The 14,561-nt window shown below is 37.5% G+C and overlaps 2 protein-coding genes across 3 annotated transcripts in view; one reads left to right on the top strand and one right to left on the bottom strand.

Moving 5' to 3' along the window:
• CLCA4 (chloride channel accessory 4) overlaps nt 1–997 on the bottom strand; it is a 41,356-nt gene extending 40,359 nt beyond the window's left edge. Inside the window, exon 1 of the mRNA XM_002919385.3 lies at nt 842–997. Within this exon, the coding sequence (XP_002919431.3) occupies nt 842–997 (156 nt within the window). The remainder of the gene's footprint in view (nt 1–841) is intronic.
• ODF2L (outer dense fiber of sperm tails 2 like) overlaps nt 1–14,561 on the top strand; it is a 312,052-nt gene that overhangs the window by 125,588 nt on the left and 171,903 nt on the right. The window lies entirely within an intron of this gene.

Below are 14,561 nucleotides of genomic sequence, written 5' to 3'. Positions count from 1 at the left end.
GGATGAATGACAAGTAGAAGTCCTTTACAGAACTTCTTCAACACTGCAGTCAGAGTGATCCTAGAACATGCATGAAAGAACACACTCCTTTGCTCACAATCCTTCCATGGATTCTCATGGCACTCAGAAGTAAAAGCCCAAGTCTTTCCAGAACACTCGGCCCTCTGTGTCTCCACATTCAGATCTCCCCACCCTTCTTCCTGACCATCATCTCCTGCTGGTCACATCAAGCACGCTCACTGCACCTGCTGTTCCTTCCTCCAGGTTTTCAATGGGTTCTTCCCTTACTCCTCTCAGGTCTCCACTCAGATGTCACCATCAACAACGAGGCCTTTCCTGACTTCCCTACATGAAACAGTAACCCACACTCTCCTCCTACCCAGCCCCACCAACGCTGCCTATCCCCCTTTGCTGATTTACTTTACTCCATGGCAACCTACTACCATCTGACCTGTTATACTTTTACATGTTTTTATTATCTATATCATATAAAAAGAATGTGTACTGCACGAAGGCAAGGAATTTTTTAATTCACTCTTTTATCTCCATGATATGCCATAAGTATTCATTAAATAAGCGTTCATAGAACAGATGAGCTCAACTGCTCATTTACAGATGAAGAAACTGAGGATCAGAGAGGCTCTGTGCCTTGTCTCTGGTCTTATGGTGAGACAGGGCAGAACCCCACCTAGAACTTCCAATTCCCTCTGCCATTCCAGCATTATTTTTACTGTACCATACTGCTTTTAAGCTTCCTGCAGCATTCAGAAGTTTCCATAATTATTAACTATTTTTTTTCTTCTACACAATTCAAACAGAAGAAATCCCATTTCTTTCTTACCTTTATCTGTTCAATTATTTTTTCATCTTCTGGCACTTGAGGGTCTATAGCAAAGATAATGCCTTCGTAGCCATTGTTACTCAGCTGAATGAGGGAAGTATTAGACCCCTGCAGCAGATATAGGACTAAGAGGAAGACAAAACTTAATAACCCCATTGTTCCTGTCAAGGGGTTCCTGGCTCCAAAGTTGCCTTGTTCAAAAGGCTTTTCTTTCACTTTGTTTCTCTCTCCATATATATAGTCCTAAACCTTATCAATGTTGGGACGTTGCCTGTATAAAGGTCAGCGTTATAATGTGTAGCAAAATGTTTGACTTCAGTTTACACAATCATTTTATTGCCTGTTACTGTAAAAATGACCTAAAACAAAGAAGAGATCAGATCTTTTTTTTTTAAAGATTTTATTTATTTATTTGTTGGAGAGAGAGAGAGCGAGCATGCACAAGTACAGGGAGCAGCAGGCAGAGATTGAAGCAGGCTCCCCACTGAGCAAGGAGACCAATGTGGGACTCAATCCCAGGACTCTGGGATCATGACCTGAGCCAAAGGCAGATGCTTAATCAACTGAGCCACCCAGGCATCCTGAGATCAGATCGTTTTATAAAAAATTGCACATATTCCTCTTGAAACATATTTTCTGTACTTTCTAATTCTGGTTCATTTCCTGCATATAGACATACACTTTGTATTTTCTGTATAGTACAGTGTGAAAATTAATAAAATTTTCTAATGAAATGAATAGAAACAATAATGGTAATGTTGTTATTCAGTTTTACAGAGGGACTTAATAAATATTCAGATTATTTACCAAGGGTATAAATAATGGAAGAGAATGTAAGATTATTAAATGTAAATAACACCAAACAGGTAAGGTGGCCTTGAAACCTAACCTAAGATTTATTTTATTTCATTTTATTTCAAGATTTATTTATTTAAGGATGCCTGGGAGAGAGAGAGTGAGAGAATGTGAGCTGGGGGTGGGGGAGGGGCAGAGGGAGAAGGGAGAGAATCCTCAAGCAGACTCGCCGTTGCAATTGGAGCCTGATGCAGGGCTCAATCCCAGGACCCCCAGATCATGACCTGGGCCAAAATCAAGAGTTGGTTGCCACCAGGCACCCTGTAACTTAAAAATCTAAAGACTTTGACAAATTAAGATTTGATAGTTATTAGAGTAAATTTAAGAAAAATCCTGTTCAGTAAAGAATGAATAGAATATGTTTTTATGCAAGTATATCAAAAGAGTCTGTTATGTGCTAATTATTATTGAGGCAAAGTGAATAATTTTGGTAGTTAACATTTATTTAGTGCTTACTAGGTCAGACATTCTCTCCATCTTCACTATAACTCTCTTAAGGTAAGTATGAATATTATCTTCGTTTTATGTGTGGGGAAACTGAGGCACACAGTTTCAGTAACTTACCAAGATCACATAGCTAGTAAATGGCAGAGTCAGGATCTGAACGCAGCATTCTTACCCTGAAGCCCTTGGATTTAATTATTCCACAGTAAAGCAATATGGTTTACAAGGCAAATAATATAAGATTTAAAAAAAAAAAGGAGAAAGGGAATCAGCTTAGGAACTGTAATGATGGATAAAATAATGTCTAATTCTAAAGAAGAGGAACCAGAACTCATCAGAAACCCAAAGAGAACTGGAAGTAGAAGACCAGAAAATATCTTTAAATTAAAAGTTTCAGTAGGAGGATAACTATGTTGCATTCTGAACAAGCAACATCCTTACAAGAGGCATTTTATCATATCATCCCAGACATTGCCCTCTTAGGCAGCATCCTACACCCTTCCATTCCCTCAGGAATATTATGGGGTAATTTTACATTTATGAAATTACTATGTTGTACAAGATACAGGATGGAGCTGTTATATTGGCAGCTCCAGGGAAATGTGATTATTTGGAGGGGGTAGGAGCTGAGCACTAAGAAATATATCTGAGGCAGTCATGCCCTGGTTCCCTTGCTGACCTCTCTTCTATTGCCCCCTATCTCTCCCTGAATTCTAGCTTGGGGGGCTTCAAACAAACCAAGCATGCACCCTTCATGTAGAGCTGGTGTTCAGAAAATTGTTTTTGGCTAATGGACTGACTGAATTAGTGAATGGTTATCATTTTAACCCCAAATAATGACATATCACAATGGCTAAACAGAAGCTGGTCCAAAACCTTTGAAATTTGGAGAAAACTAAGGGACTCAGATCCCCTTTAGCATTTATGTGATATTTGAGGAGGTGCTCAGTAAAATTGGGAAACTCTTGGTTACAAGGTTAGAAGAGAGATGCTTCATCTTTGCCGGAGAAATTAATTAGGAAAAGCTCCCTGCAGGACCTGGGCACATGCAGCTACGTGAAAATAGATGAGTATTTGTAACGGTCCCCCTCTACTTGTTCCTGTGGCATGGAAAGGAATGATGCTTAATGGGTCCCAAAAAAGGACCTCCATGGAATTAGAGAAATATGTATGCCCTTGACTTATTTTCCATTCATATCCTTTGCTGAATTTCCAATACTCTTCATAAAAAGGAAGGTGGGGAGCTGCTCTGGTATCTCGTAGCCATCTTTGTTTATTGCTAGTCTGCACCTTACAGATTTTCAGTTGGCTGATCCAACCACAAGGGCCATTGTCTCCATCAACTCAGCTGAGTAGATGTTCTGAGAAGAAGCTGGCTGGTCACAAATCAGAAAAGACTTTGCTAAAGTGATCTAAACCAAACCCTGGTTGGGTGAACAGGCTCTCTTAGGGCACTCAAAAGGGTTGGGTTTCCCTATCTATTACTGGGACAAGGAACTTTGAAAAAATGTAGCTCTTAACCAACATATCAAACTGATGATTTCACAGATATTACTGTTATAATGATACCAGGGTTGTTTTTCTTTTTTTAAAATGAAACATATATTAAGATTTAAACATATATTTAGAAAATGTAAACATATATTTAGAAATAATTAAACATATTAAGAAAATTGTTGAGTAAGTATATGAACATGACAGCAATCCTGAAGTTGGTATGTTCGTGGATGAAATTAGGAAACCTAGTGTATGGTAGTTCATATAGAATTATCTCATTCTTTTAATTATTTATTATTATTATTTTTCTTTCTTTTAAAATAATGAATATAATTTTATAATATAAACTGTCATTTAAGAGTTCCCTCACTGGTCAACATTTAGAGGTATTTATGTTTCTATTTGGGGGATTATATAATGTTAAGACAAAGTTTTCTTCCTATACCTTCACTAGCCCCAGAAATTATACATTTAAAAACTATTTTTGCTGGGGCGCCTGGGTGGCACAGCGGTTAAGCGTCTGCCTTCGGCTCAGGGCGTGATCCCGGCGTTACGGGATCGAGCCCCACGTCAGGTTCCTCTGCTGAGAGCCTGCTTCTTCCTCTCCCACTCCCCCTGCTTGTGTTCCCTCTCTCACTGGCTGTCTCTATCTCTGTCAAATAAATAAATAAAATCTTTAAAAAAAAAACAACAACAACAAAAAAAACCTATTTTTTGCTGTTTTTGATTATTATTGTTGGTGGAGTTCATTATTTCATTAACTTATTATTAGTCATTGCTTTCATTACTTCTAGATTTATAATGTATTTTTCTAGCCTCTTATGTTGATTGTAGGCTAATTTATTTTTATTTTACAGTCATTTAGGAATATATACTACAGCAAGTACATTGGATATTATTTTGGCTATTTCCCACAAATTTTAACATAACATATTCCAGTCAGATAGCCTATTTTATTTCACTGATGTATTTGACATTTATTACTACATAGTTTTTAATTTTAGTTTCCTCTTTGATTACACACCAGATTGGGGATATTTGGACCATTTAATGCTGGGGCTCTTTTGCTAAATCTTCCCAATGTCCTTAAATATCATATAGTAATTTCAGGTTTGGTGGTATTAATTTTTATTTCACTTTTTTATATGAACAGTAGATTGATATGAGCAATACTACAAAATTGGTAATTTTTTTGCAAATATAATTACTATGCATTGTTTCTGTATAAAACCTTTAATATATATAAAAAACCTTTATTCAACTTCAAAATACAGTTTTTGTAAAGTTTAGTTTTTTAGATCTTAACCGCAAAAGGAAAATAATTGGTAAAATTTGAGTAATAATTGATTCCAGTGGGTAACATTTTCTGTTATGCAGTATTAACAGTTTGGTTGTGCATTTAGGATCTCAGGAGAATTTACCTTTACTGTGTTAATAATTCCCTATCCTATTCTCATTCTGTCTCTGACACACATTTTATTGGCTGTGTTAGGCCAAGGTGATTCACATTTGAATGAGTAACACTGTTTCCCAAAAGCTGTAAAAGAAACAGATTTCTCTTTTCCCACATTTAATTTATCAATGAGAGAAATTCCTTGTATTCCTCACAGGTTGAGTTTCAAGTTAAGAAAATGGGTTACTAATTTGATGTTCTTTCTTTTTAACATCCCATCCCAGATTTTCCTTTTGGGGATTTCACTGAAGAACTCTAAATTATCCAGGGAGAGAGGCTTCTGATTACCATGGTGACAGAGGTTTCTTCATATGGGACTTTTAAATTATGAGTCAAACACATGTTAAGAGAATAATAGCATTTCTTTCCTTGTGGGAAGAGGATTTGGATTGTTATATTGAGGCAGGCTTATGGTCTATGATTTCACTTTTGATTTCCTGGAAGGAATATTTCTTCCTCCTCCTTTGGATCTGCCAGTCCACAGTGTATGTATTCTAGTCTAGATTTTTTTGTGCTAAGCACTCATGGGTCAGGGTCCATTCCTGCCTTCTAGAGCCAGATCTGGAAAGCAGTCTCTTTCCCTATGACTAGTGTCCATTTTATGTGAGGTTGTGATTCTCTCCACACCTAATCAGATAACTTTGCAGGCTGTGTTTTGCAGACTATGTTTTGGGGATGGTACAGGAAGTATCTGAATTCTAGACTTGGAGAGAAGCATTAGAAATCCAAATTGTGGCATTAGGTCAAGTCATATTTATTAGTCCAACTTCAGCATTGCTATAGTCAATATTTTGGTGACCTGTCGGACTCCTATGTCTATTTCCAAATCAGTTCCAATCTCTGAAAGGGAAATGACTGTTTTTTGTTTTTGTTTTTTGTTACTTTAAAGCCCAATACATTAAATGGGGAACAACATGAAATCACATGTTCTTTCACATTCTTGGGACATACCAACATTAAGGGGATCTCATATGCTTTTTTCTACCTAGTGCCCAGCTCTCCCTTTCCTTCCATCACTCTCTGCTTCTCACTCTTTCCTTTCAGGATTGTAAAATTCCTGGAACTCCAAATACTTTTTTCTGTTCCACAAAGTGGTACTTAAACTCTTTCCTGCCCCTACTCCCAAATGTGCATATTCAAACCCATAAGGAGATATATTTATGGTTGTAAAAAGCTATATAGTCTTACATAATCAAGGAAAGTCTACTTTCCTACACGTTCTCTACATGAGGATGGACAGATGGAGATGATTCCATTTTCTCTCACTGTTAGAGGAACTATGCCCCATTCAACTAACTGCTTTATAATATTAATCTAATGGTATAAACCCCTCAATTTTTAAGGATTGTTCATCTCATAACCAGGCAATTTGGCAGCCTTCTTACAGATTTCTTGGCCAACAATAACTTCTGGCTCCAATTCGTCTTGCGTATCACCAAATTATCTTATGTACAATACCACTTTTCCTTTCTCAAAATCTTTATTTTTTTAATTAAATATACTCCACAACGTGGAGCTTGAACTCATGATTCCGAGATCAAGAGCTGCATGTTCTACTGAGTGAGCCAGCCAGGAGCCCCTCCTTTCTCTAATTCTTCAAGAGCTTATCACTGCCTTTAGATTGGCACAAATCCGTCCTTGCTATTCATTATATACCACAGTCTGGTCAATTTTTAATTTCTAGTTTTATCTATAACAAATCTTTCCCTCTAATCAAAAAGATTTTATATTTTGTGAAAAATTATTTTTGCTTTCCACTATTATGACCTAGACCACACTTATTTTTCTAGTTCTTGCTTATGCTTCAATATCTAGCTTGAATTCTACTTCCTCAATCCAGCTTGTCATTTCCCTCCTCTAAACTTCGGTACATTTTCTACATAAGAAGTTTTCCAAATTTCAGGATTTAGGAGTTGAGATTTTGAATATCCATGTGATAGAATTTTGGTGCTGGCAAGTACCTGACAGACCATCTAGTTGAACTAGTAATATTTTAGAGGAGAACACATGTCCTAGGAAGGTAAGTGACAAAGCTCAAACCAGGGACATCTGGTATTTAGCCCTGTATGACCTCTTCTAATGGTTTCCTGCTCACCAGCACTGAGGCAGCCCCTCCTTACTCTTCCTGGTTGCGGCTTCTGCTGCTGTTTGTTAAACTAGCTTTTCCCGGAGCCCAAGGCACCCCTTTCTTTTTAGAAGTTGTTAGGTTAGTGGGTGCCAGAGAAATACTATAACGTAGGACTCGTAAATTGAAGAATTTCTCTTCATGTAATCAGAAAAATTGAAAGAGCCATACGAAGAAAAATCCTTTGACAAATTTTTTTTTCAACAGAAAGTTTGTCCAAAGAATTTTATGCCTGGAGGAAGTACTTACAAATTCGTGTATTCAAAGTGATCTCTATAATCCATTCTTTTTACATATAGTGAATCTGTAAGAATTAGGGAGAACTAATGTTTGTTATGTACCCATTCTAGGTCAGATACTCTGCTACTTTTCAAGAAATTTATATAGAATTTTTTATTTGATTTTTATTAATTTACATTAAATTTTTTAAGTTTTATTTAAATTTCAGTTAACATATAGTGTAGTATTAGTTTCAGGTGTATAATATAGTGATTCAATACTTCCATACAACTCTGGTGCTCATCACAACAAGTGCACTCCTTAATCCCCATCACCTATTTAACCCATTGCTTCACCCACCTCCCTTCTGGTAGCCATCAGTTTGTTCTCTATAGTTAAGACTCTGTTTCTTGGTTTGCTTGCCTCTCTGTTTTTTTTTCTTTCCCTTTGCTAATTTGTTTTGTTTCTTAAATTCCATGTATGAGTGAAATAATACGGTATTTGTCTTTCTCTAACTTACTTCACTTAGCATAATACATTCCAACTCCATCCACATTGTTGCAAATGGCAAGATTTCATTCTTTTTTATTACTCAGTAATATCCCATTGTATATATACACCACATCTTCTTTTATCCTTTCATCAGTCGATGGACACTTGGGTTCTTTCCATAATTTGGCTATTGTAGATAATGTGCTATAAACATCATGGTGCATATATCCCTTTGAATTAGTATTTTTATATTCTTTGGGTAAATAATGGTAATGCAATTGCTGGATTGTAGGGTAGTTGTATTTTTAACTTTTTGAGAAACCTCCATACTGTTTTCCAAAGTGTGGCTGCACCAGTTTGCATTCCCACCAATAGCATAGGAGGGTTCCCCTTTCTCCACATCCTCACCAACAACCATTGTTTCCTGTGTTGTTAATTTTAGCCATTCTTACAGGTATGAGGTGGTATCTCATTGTGGTTTTGATTTGTATTTCCCTGATGTTGGGTGATGTTGAGCATTTTTTCATGTGTTTGTTTGCCAGCTGTTTGTCTTCTTTGGAGAAATGCCTATTCACGCCTTCTGCCCGTTTCTTAGCTGGATTATTTATTTTTGGGATGTTGAGTTTGGTAAGTTCTTTCTAGATTTTGGCTCCTAGCCCTTTATCCAGTATGTCATTTGCACATATCTTCTCCCATTCCAAGGGTTGCCCTTTAGTTTTGTTGTTGTTTCTCTCACTGTGCAGAAGGTTTTTATTTTAATGAAATCCCAATAGTTTGTTTTTGCTGTTGTTTTCTTTACCTCAGGAGACATATCTAGAAAGAAGTTGCTATGGCTAATGTCAAAGAGGTTACTGCCTGTATTCTTCTCTAGGGTTTTTATGGTTTCAGGTCTCACATTTAGGTCTTTAATCCGCTTTGAATTTATTTTTGTGTTTGGTGTAAGAAAGTGGTCCAGTTTCATTCTTCTACATGTTGCCATCTAGTTTTCCCAACACCATTTGTTGAAGAGACTGTCTTTTTCTAATTGGATATTCTTTCCTGCTTTGTCAAAGATTAATTGACCATAAAGTTGTGGGTTCATTTCTGGGTTTTCTATTCTGTCCTATTGATCTATGTGTCTATTTTTGTGTCAGTACTATAGTTTCATAATATAACTTGAAATCTGAAATTGTGATGCTTCCAGCTTTGCTTTTCTTTTTCAAGGTTACTTTGGCTATTTGGGGTCTTTTGTGGTTTCATACAAATTTCAGGATTGTTCTAGCTCTGTGAAAAATGCAGTTGGTATTTTGATAGGGATTGCATTAAATGTGGATTGCTTTGGGTAGTATAGACATTTTAACAATATTTGATCTTCCAACCCATGAGCATGGAATGTTTTCACATTTCTTTGTGTAATCTTCAAATTCTTTCATCAGCGTTTTATAGTTTTCACAATACAGGCCTTCACCTCTTTGGTTAGGTTTATTCCTAGGTATCTTATGGGTTTTGGTGCAATTATTTTCATAATCAATCTTTGAGATAGTATTATCATCCTCTTTCTACAAATGGTGAAACAGAGACCAGAGATATTAAGTAAATTGTCCAAGTTTACATAACCAGGAAAGAGAAAGACATAGGGGTAGCTATATTTTGCCTGGTTGGTTACACCTTGGGGTATGGTGGTTGATACTCTTGGGGCTTTGCCCTAATCCCCTCATATTCCTTTTTTTAAAAAAGATTTTATTTATTTATTTGACAGAGATAGAGACAGCCAGCGAGAGAGGGAACACAAGCAGGGGGCGTGAGAGGAAGAAGCAGGTTCATAGCAGAGGAGCCTGATGTGGGGCTCGATCCCAGAACGCCAGGATCACACCCTGAGCCGAAGGCAGACGCTTAACCGCTGTGCCACCCAGGCGCCCATCCCCTCATATTCCTTTTACTATTCCTGAGTGCTCCTTACCCCCTGCACCAGCGTGCTTTTGCTTCCAATTGCCCACACTGAGACAGCTCTTCTCTGGAGAATGGCCATCACGCTACTGGAATTGCTTTGTCCATTTATACAGACAGCCAGAGGTAGCTTACATTCTCCCAGGTAGTCCTTAGCCAATCTCTAACAGGTGCAGAGATAAAATCTCAGTGCCTTTGCTTCAGGTTGAAACAAAGTCCAAGGTGTAACTTATACACTAAAGATCCCTGTGGGATTTGCCTGAAACCATTTCCATTGGACTTTACCTGCAATCAGCATACCTGCTTGATTTATTCTTTCCCTGTCCTGCTTCTCCTCCTCCCTTACTTTTTTTTTCTTCAAGAATTCCTTAGTAAATTGCTTGTACACAAATCCTTGTCTCAGGATCTTTCTGATGAACAGAACCTAAGATAGAGTGTTATACCTTAACTTTTTGAATAATATTCACTAAGCATTTACTATGTGCCAAGCGCTATGTGACATTCTTTGAATCTGTCAACTCATTTAATTCTCATAATAGCCCTATGAATAGATACTTTTCTCATTTAAAAATGAGAAAATTGAACCTTAATACCTTGCTCAAAATCCACAGCTAATAGTTGTCAGAACCAAGCTGAAACCCTGTTCTGCTTCCCATAGCTTCCCAATGCTGTAATTTTGAGGACATATAATTTACCTTGGTAAGGAGGCTAACTCATAATCTGTCAAGACTTCCATCTGTGGAAGACTATTAAAAATAAATGATGAAAATTCCAGTGCAAAAATCAGATTCTCACATATTTCTCATATTAAAATTTTCTTTTCCTAATCCAGAAGCCTAGATTTTTATAACTCGGGAGAACAAGCAATCTTATCTGGGAAAACATATTACCATTTCTTGGGGATATTTCAGGTTCACTTCCAGATCACTGCAATAGAGTGAATATCTCAATAAAATCAAATGAATTTTTGGATTTCCCAGTGCATATAAAAGTTATGTGTATACTATATTACAGTCTGTTAAGCATGCAATAGCATTATGTCTGAAAAACAATGTACATACCTTAATTTAAAATATTGCTAAAAAATGCTAACCATCATTTGCACTTTCAGGGAGTCATAGTCTTTTTTGTGGTGGAGGGTCTTGCCTTGATGTTGATAGCTATTGACTGATCAGGGTGGTGGTTGCTGAAGGTTTGGGGTGATTGTGTTAATTCCTTAAAATAAACGACAATGAATTTGAATTTTGCCATATTGACCCGTTCTTTCTTTCATGAATGATTTCTCTCTGGTGTGTGATGCTGTTTGATAGCATTTTACCCACAATAAAGTGTCTTTCAAAATTGGAGTCAGTTCTCTCAAACCCTGCCACTGTTTTATCAATGAATTTTAGGTAATATTCTAAATCCTGTGTTGTCATTTCAACAATCTTCACAACATGTTCACCAGTAGTTTCAATCTCAAGAAACCACTTCTGTGCTCATCCATAAGAACCAATGCTTCATCCATGAGACTGCAACACTTCAGTCACATCTTCAGGCTCCACCTCTACTGTTAGTTCTCTTATGGATTCCACTACACCTGCAGTTACTTCCTCCATTATGAATCCCTCAAAGTCATCCATGAGGGTTGGAATCCACTTCTTCCAAATTCTTGTGAATGTTGATATTTTGACCACTTTCCATGAGTCAGGAATGTTTTTGTTGTTGTTGTTGTTGTTGTTGTTGTTGTTGTTGTTGTTTTGTAATCTCTACATCCAACGTGAGGTTCAAACTCACAACCCTGAGATTAAGAGCCAGGCAGGCATCCCACCAATGTTCTTAATGGCATCTAGAATGGTGAATCCTTTCCAGAGGTTTCAATTTACTTTGCCCAGATTCATCAGAGGCAGGTATAGCCTTAAGACATATATTTCTTAAATAATAAGACTTGAAAGTCAAAGTGATTTCTCGATCCATGGGCTGCAGATGTTGTGTCAGAAGATATGAAAACAACATTAATTTCATTGTACATCTCCATCAGAGCTCTTGGGTAACCAGGTACATTGTCAGTGAGCAGGAATATTTTGAAAGGAACATTTTCTTCTGAGCAGGAGGTCCCAACAGTGGGCTTAAAACATCAGTAAGCCATGTTGTAAACAGATGTGCCATCATCTGGGCTGTTGTTCCATTTATAGAGCACAGGCAAAGTAGACTTAGCATAATTCATAAGTGCCTTAGGATGTGTGGAATGGTAAATGAGTATAAGCTTCAACTTAAAGTCACCAGCTGCATTACCCCAAACAAAAGAGAAGCAGCCTGTCCTTTGAAGCTTTGAAGCCAGGCACTGACTTTCCCTTTCTAGAGATGAAAGTCCTAGGTGGTATCTTCTTCTGATAGAAGGCCGTTTCATCTACATTGAACATCTGTTGTTTATTGTAGCTGCCTTCATTGATTATCTTACCTAGATCTTTTGCATAACTTGCTGCAGCTTCTACATCCACACTTGCAGCTTCACCTTGCACTTTTACGTTCTAGAGAGAGCTTCTTTCCTTAAACCTCATTAACAAACCTTTACTAGCTTCCAACTTTTCTTCTGAAGCTTCCTCGCGTCTCTCAGCCTTCACAGAATTGAAGAGAGTGAGGGCCTTGCTTTGTCTGGGTTAGGCTTTGGCTTATGAGAATGTTGTGGCTGGTTTGATCCTCTATCCAGAACACTAAAACTATCTCCATATCAGCAACAAGGCTGTTTTTTTTTTTTTTTAACATTTATGTGTCCTCTGGAGTAGCACTTTTAATTTCTTTCAAGAACTTTGCCTTTGCATTCACAACTTGGTTAACTGTTAAGCACAAGAGGCCTAGCTTTCAGCCTATCTTGGCTTTTGACATGCCTTCTTCATGAAGCTTGATCATTTCTAGCTTTTTTTAAAATAATATTTTTATTATATTATGTTAGTCACCATACAGTACATCACTAGTTTTTGATGTAGAGTTCCACGATTCATTACTTGCGTATAACACCCAGTGCACCATGCAATACGTGCCCTGATTACTATCCGTCACCAGCCTATCCCATTCCCCCACCTTCCTCCCTTCTGAAGCCCTCAGTTTGTTTCGCAGAGTCCATAGTCTTTCATGCTTCATTTCCCCTTCTGATTACCTCCCTTTCTTTATCCCTTTCTTCTCCTACTGATCTTCCTACTTCTTATGTTCCATAGATGAGAGAAACCATAAGATAATTGTCTTTCTCTGCTTGACTTATTTCACTTAGCATTATCTCCTCCAGTGCTGTCCATGTTGCAGCAAATGTTGAGAAATCGTTCTTTTTGATAGCTGAGTAATATTGCATTGCATATATGGACCACACTTCTTAATCCAGTCATCTGTTGAAGAGCATCTTGGCTCCTTCCACGATTTACCTATTGTGAACAATGCTGCTATGAACATTTGGGTGCATATGGCCCTTCTCTTCACTACGTCTGTATCTTTAGGGTAAATACCCAGTAGTGCAATTGCTGGATCATAGGGTAGCTCAATTTTTAACTTTTTAAGGGACCTCCACATTGTTTTCCAAAGTGACTGTATCAACTTGCATTCCACCAACAATGTAGGAGGGATCCCCCTTTATCCACATCCTCTCCAATATTTGTTGTTTCCTGCCTTGTCAATTTTTGCCATTCTAACTGGTGTAAGGTGATGTCTCTGTGTGGTTTTGATTTGAATTTCCCTGATGGCTAATGATTTTGAACATTTTTTCATGTGACTGTTAGCCATTTGTATGTCTTCATTGGAAAAGTGTCTGTTCATATCTTCTGCCCATTTTTTGATTTGATTATTTGTTTCTTGTGTATTGAGTTCATGAAGTTCTTTGTAGATCTTGGATACCAGTCTTTTATCTGTAGTGTCATTTGCAAATATCTTCTCCCATTCCATGGGCTGCCTCTTAGTTTTTTTGACTGTTTCCTTGGCTGTGCAGAAGCTTTTTATCTTGATGAAGTCCCATAAGTTCATTTTATCTTTTGTTTCTCTTGCCTTTGGAGATGTGTCATGAAAAAGTTGCTTTGGCCGATGTCGTAGAGGTTGCTGCCTATGTTGTCCTCTATTATTTTGATGGATTCCTGTCTCACATCGAGGTCTTTCATCCATTGGGAGTTTATCTTTGTGTATGGTGTGAGAGAGTGGTCAAGTTTCATTCTTTTGCATGTAGCTGTCCAATTTTCCCAGCACCATTTATTGAAGAGACTGTCTTTTTTCCACCGGATGTTTTTTCCTGCTTTATCAAAGATTAGTTGCCCAAAGAGCCGAGGGTCCATTTCTGGGTTCTCTATTCTGTTCCATTGGTCGATGTGTCTGTTTTTGTGCCAGTACCATGCTGTCTTTGTGATCACAGCTTTGTAGTACAGCTCGAAATCCGGCATTGTGATGCCCCCAGCTTTGTTTTTCCTTTTCAACAGTTCCTTGGAGATTCGGGGCCTTTTCTGGTTCCATACAAATTTAAGGACTATTTGTTCCAGTTCTTTGAAAAATGTCCTCGGTATTTTGATCGGGATAGCATTGAAAGTGTAGATTGCTCTGGGTAGTATGGACATTTTAACTATGTTAATTCTTCCAATCCATGAGCATGGAATATTTTTCCATCTTTTTATGTCTTCCTCAATATCTTTCAAAAGTGATCTATAGTTTCTAGGATATAGGTCCTTTACGTCTCTGGTTAAGTTAATTCCAAGGTAACG

This window comes from Ailuropoda melanoleuca, chromosome 2 (assembly GCF_002007445.2).
Source record: "Ailuropoda melanoleuca isolate Jingjing chromosome 2, ASM200744v2, whole genome shotgun sequence".
In the NCBI taxonomy this organism is placed as follows: domain Eukaryota; kingdom Metazoa; phylum Chordata; class Mammalia; order Carnivora; family Ursidae; genus Ailuropoda; species Ailuropoda melanoleuca.
This window is presented reverse-complemented; position numbering and strand designations above follow the sequence as displayed.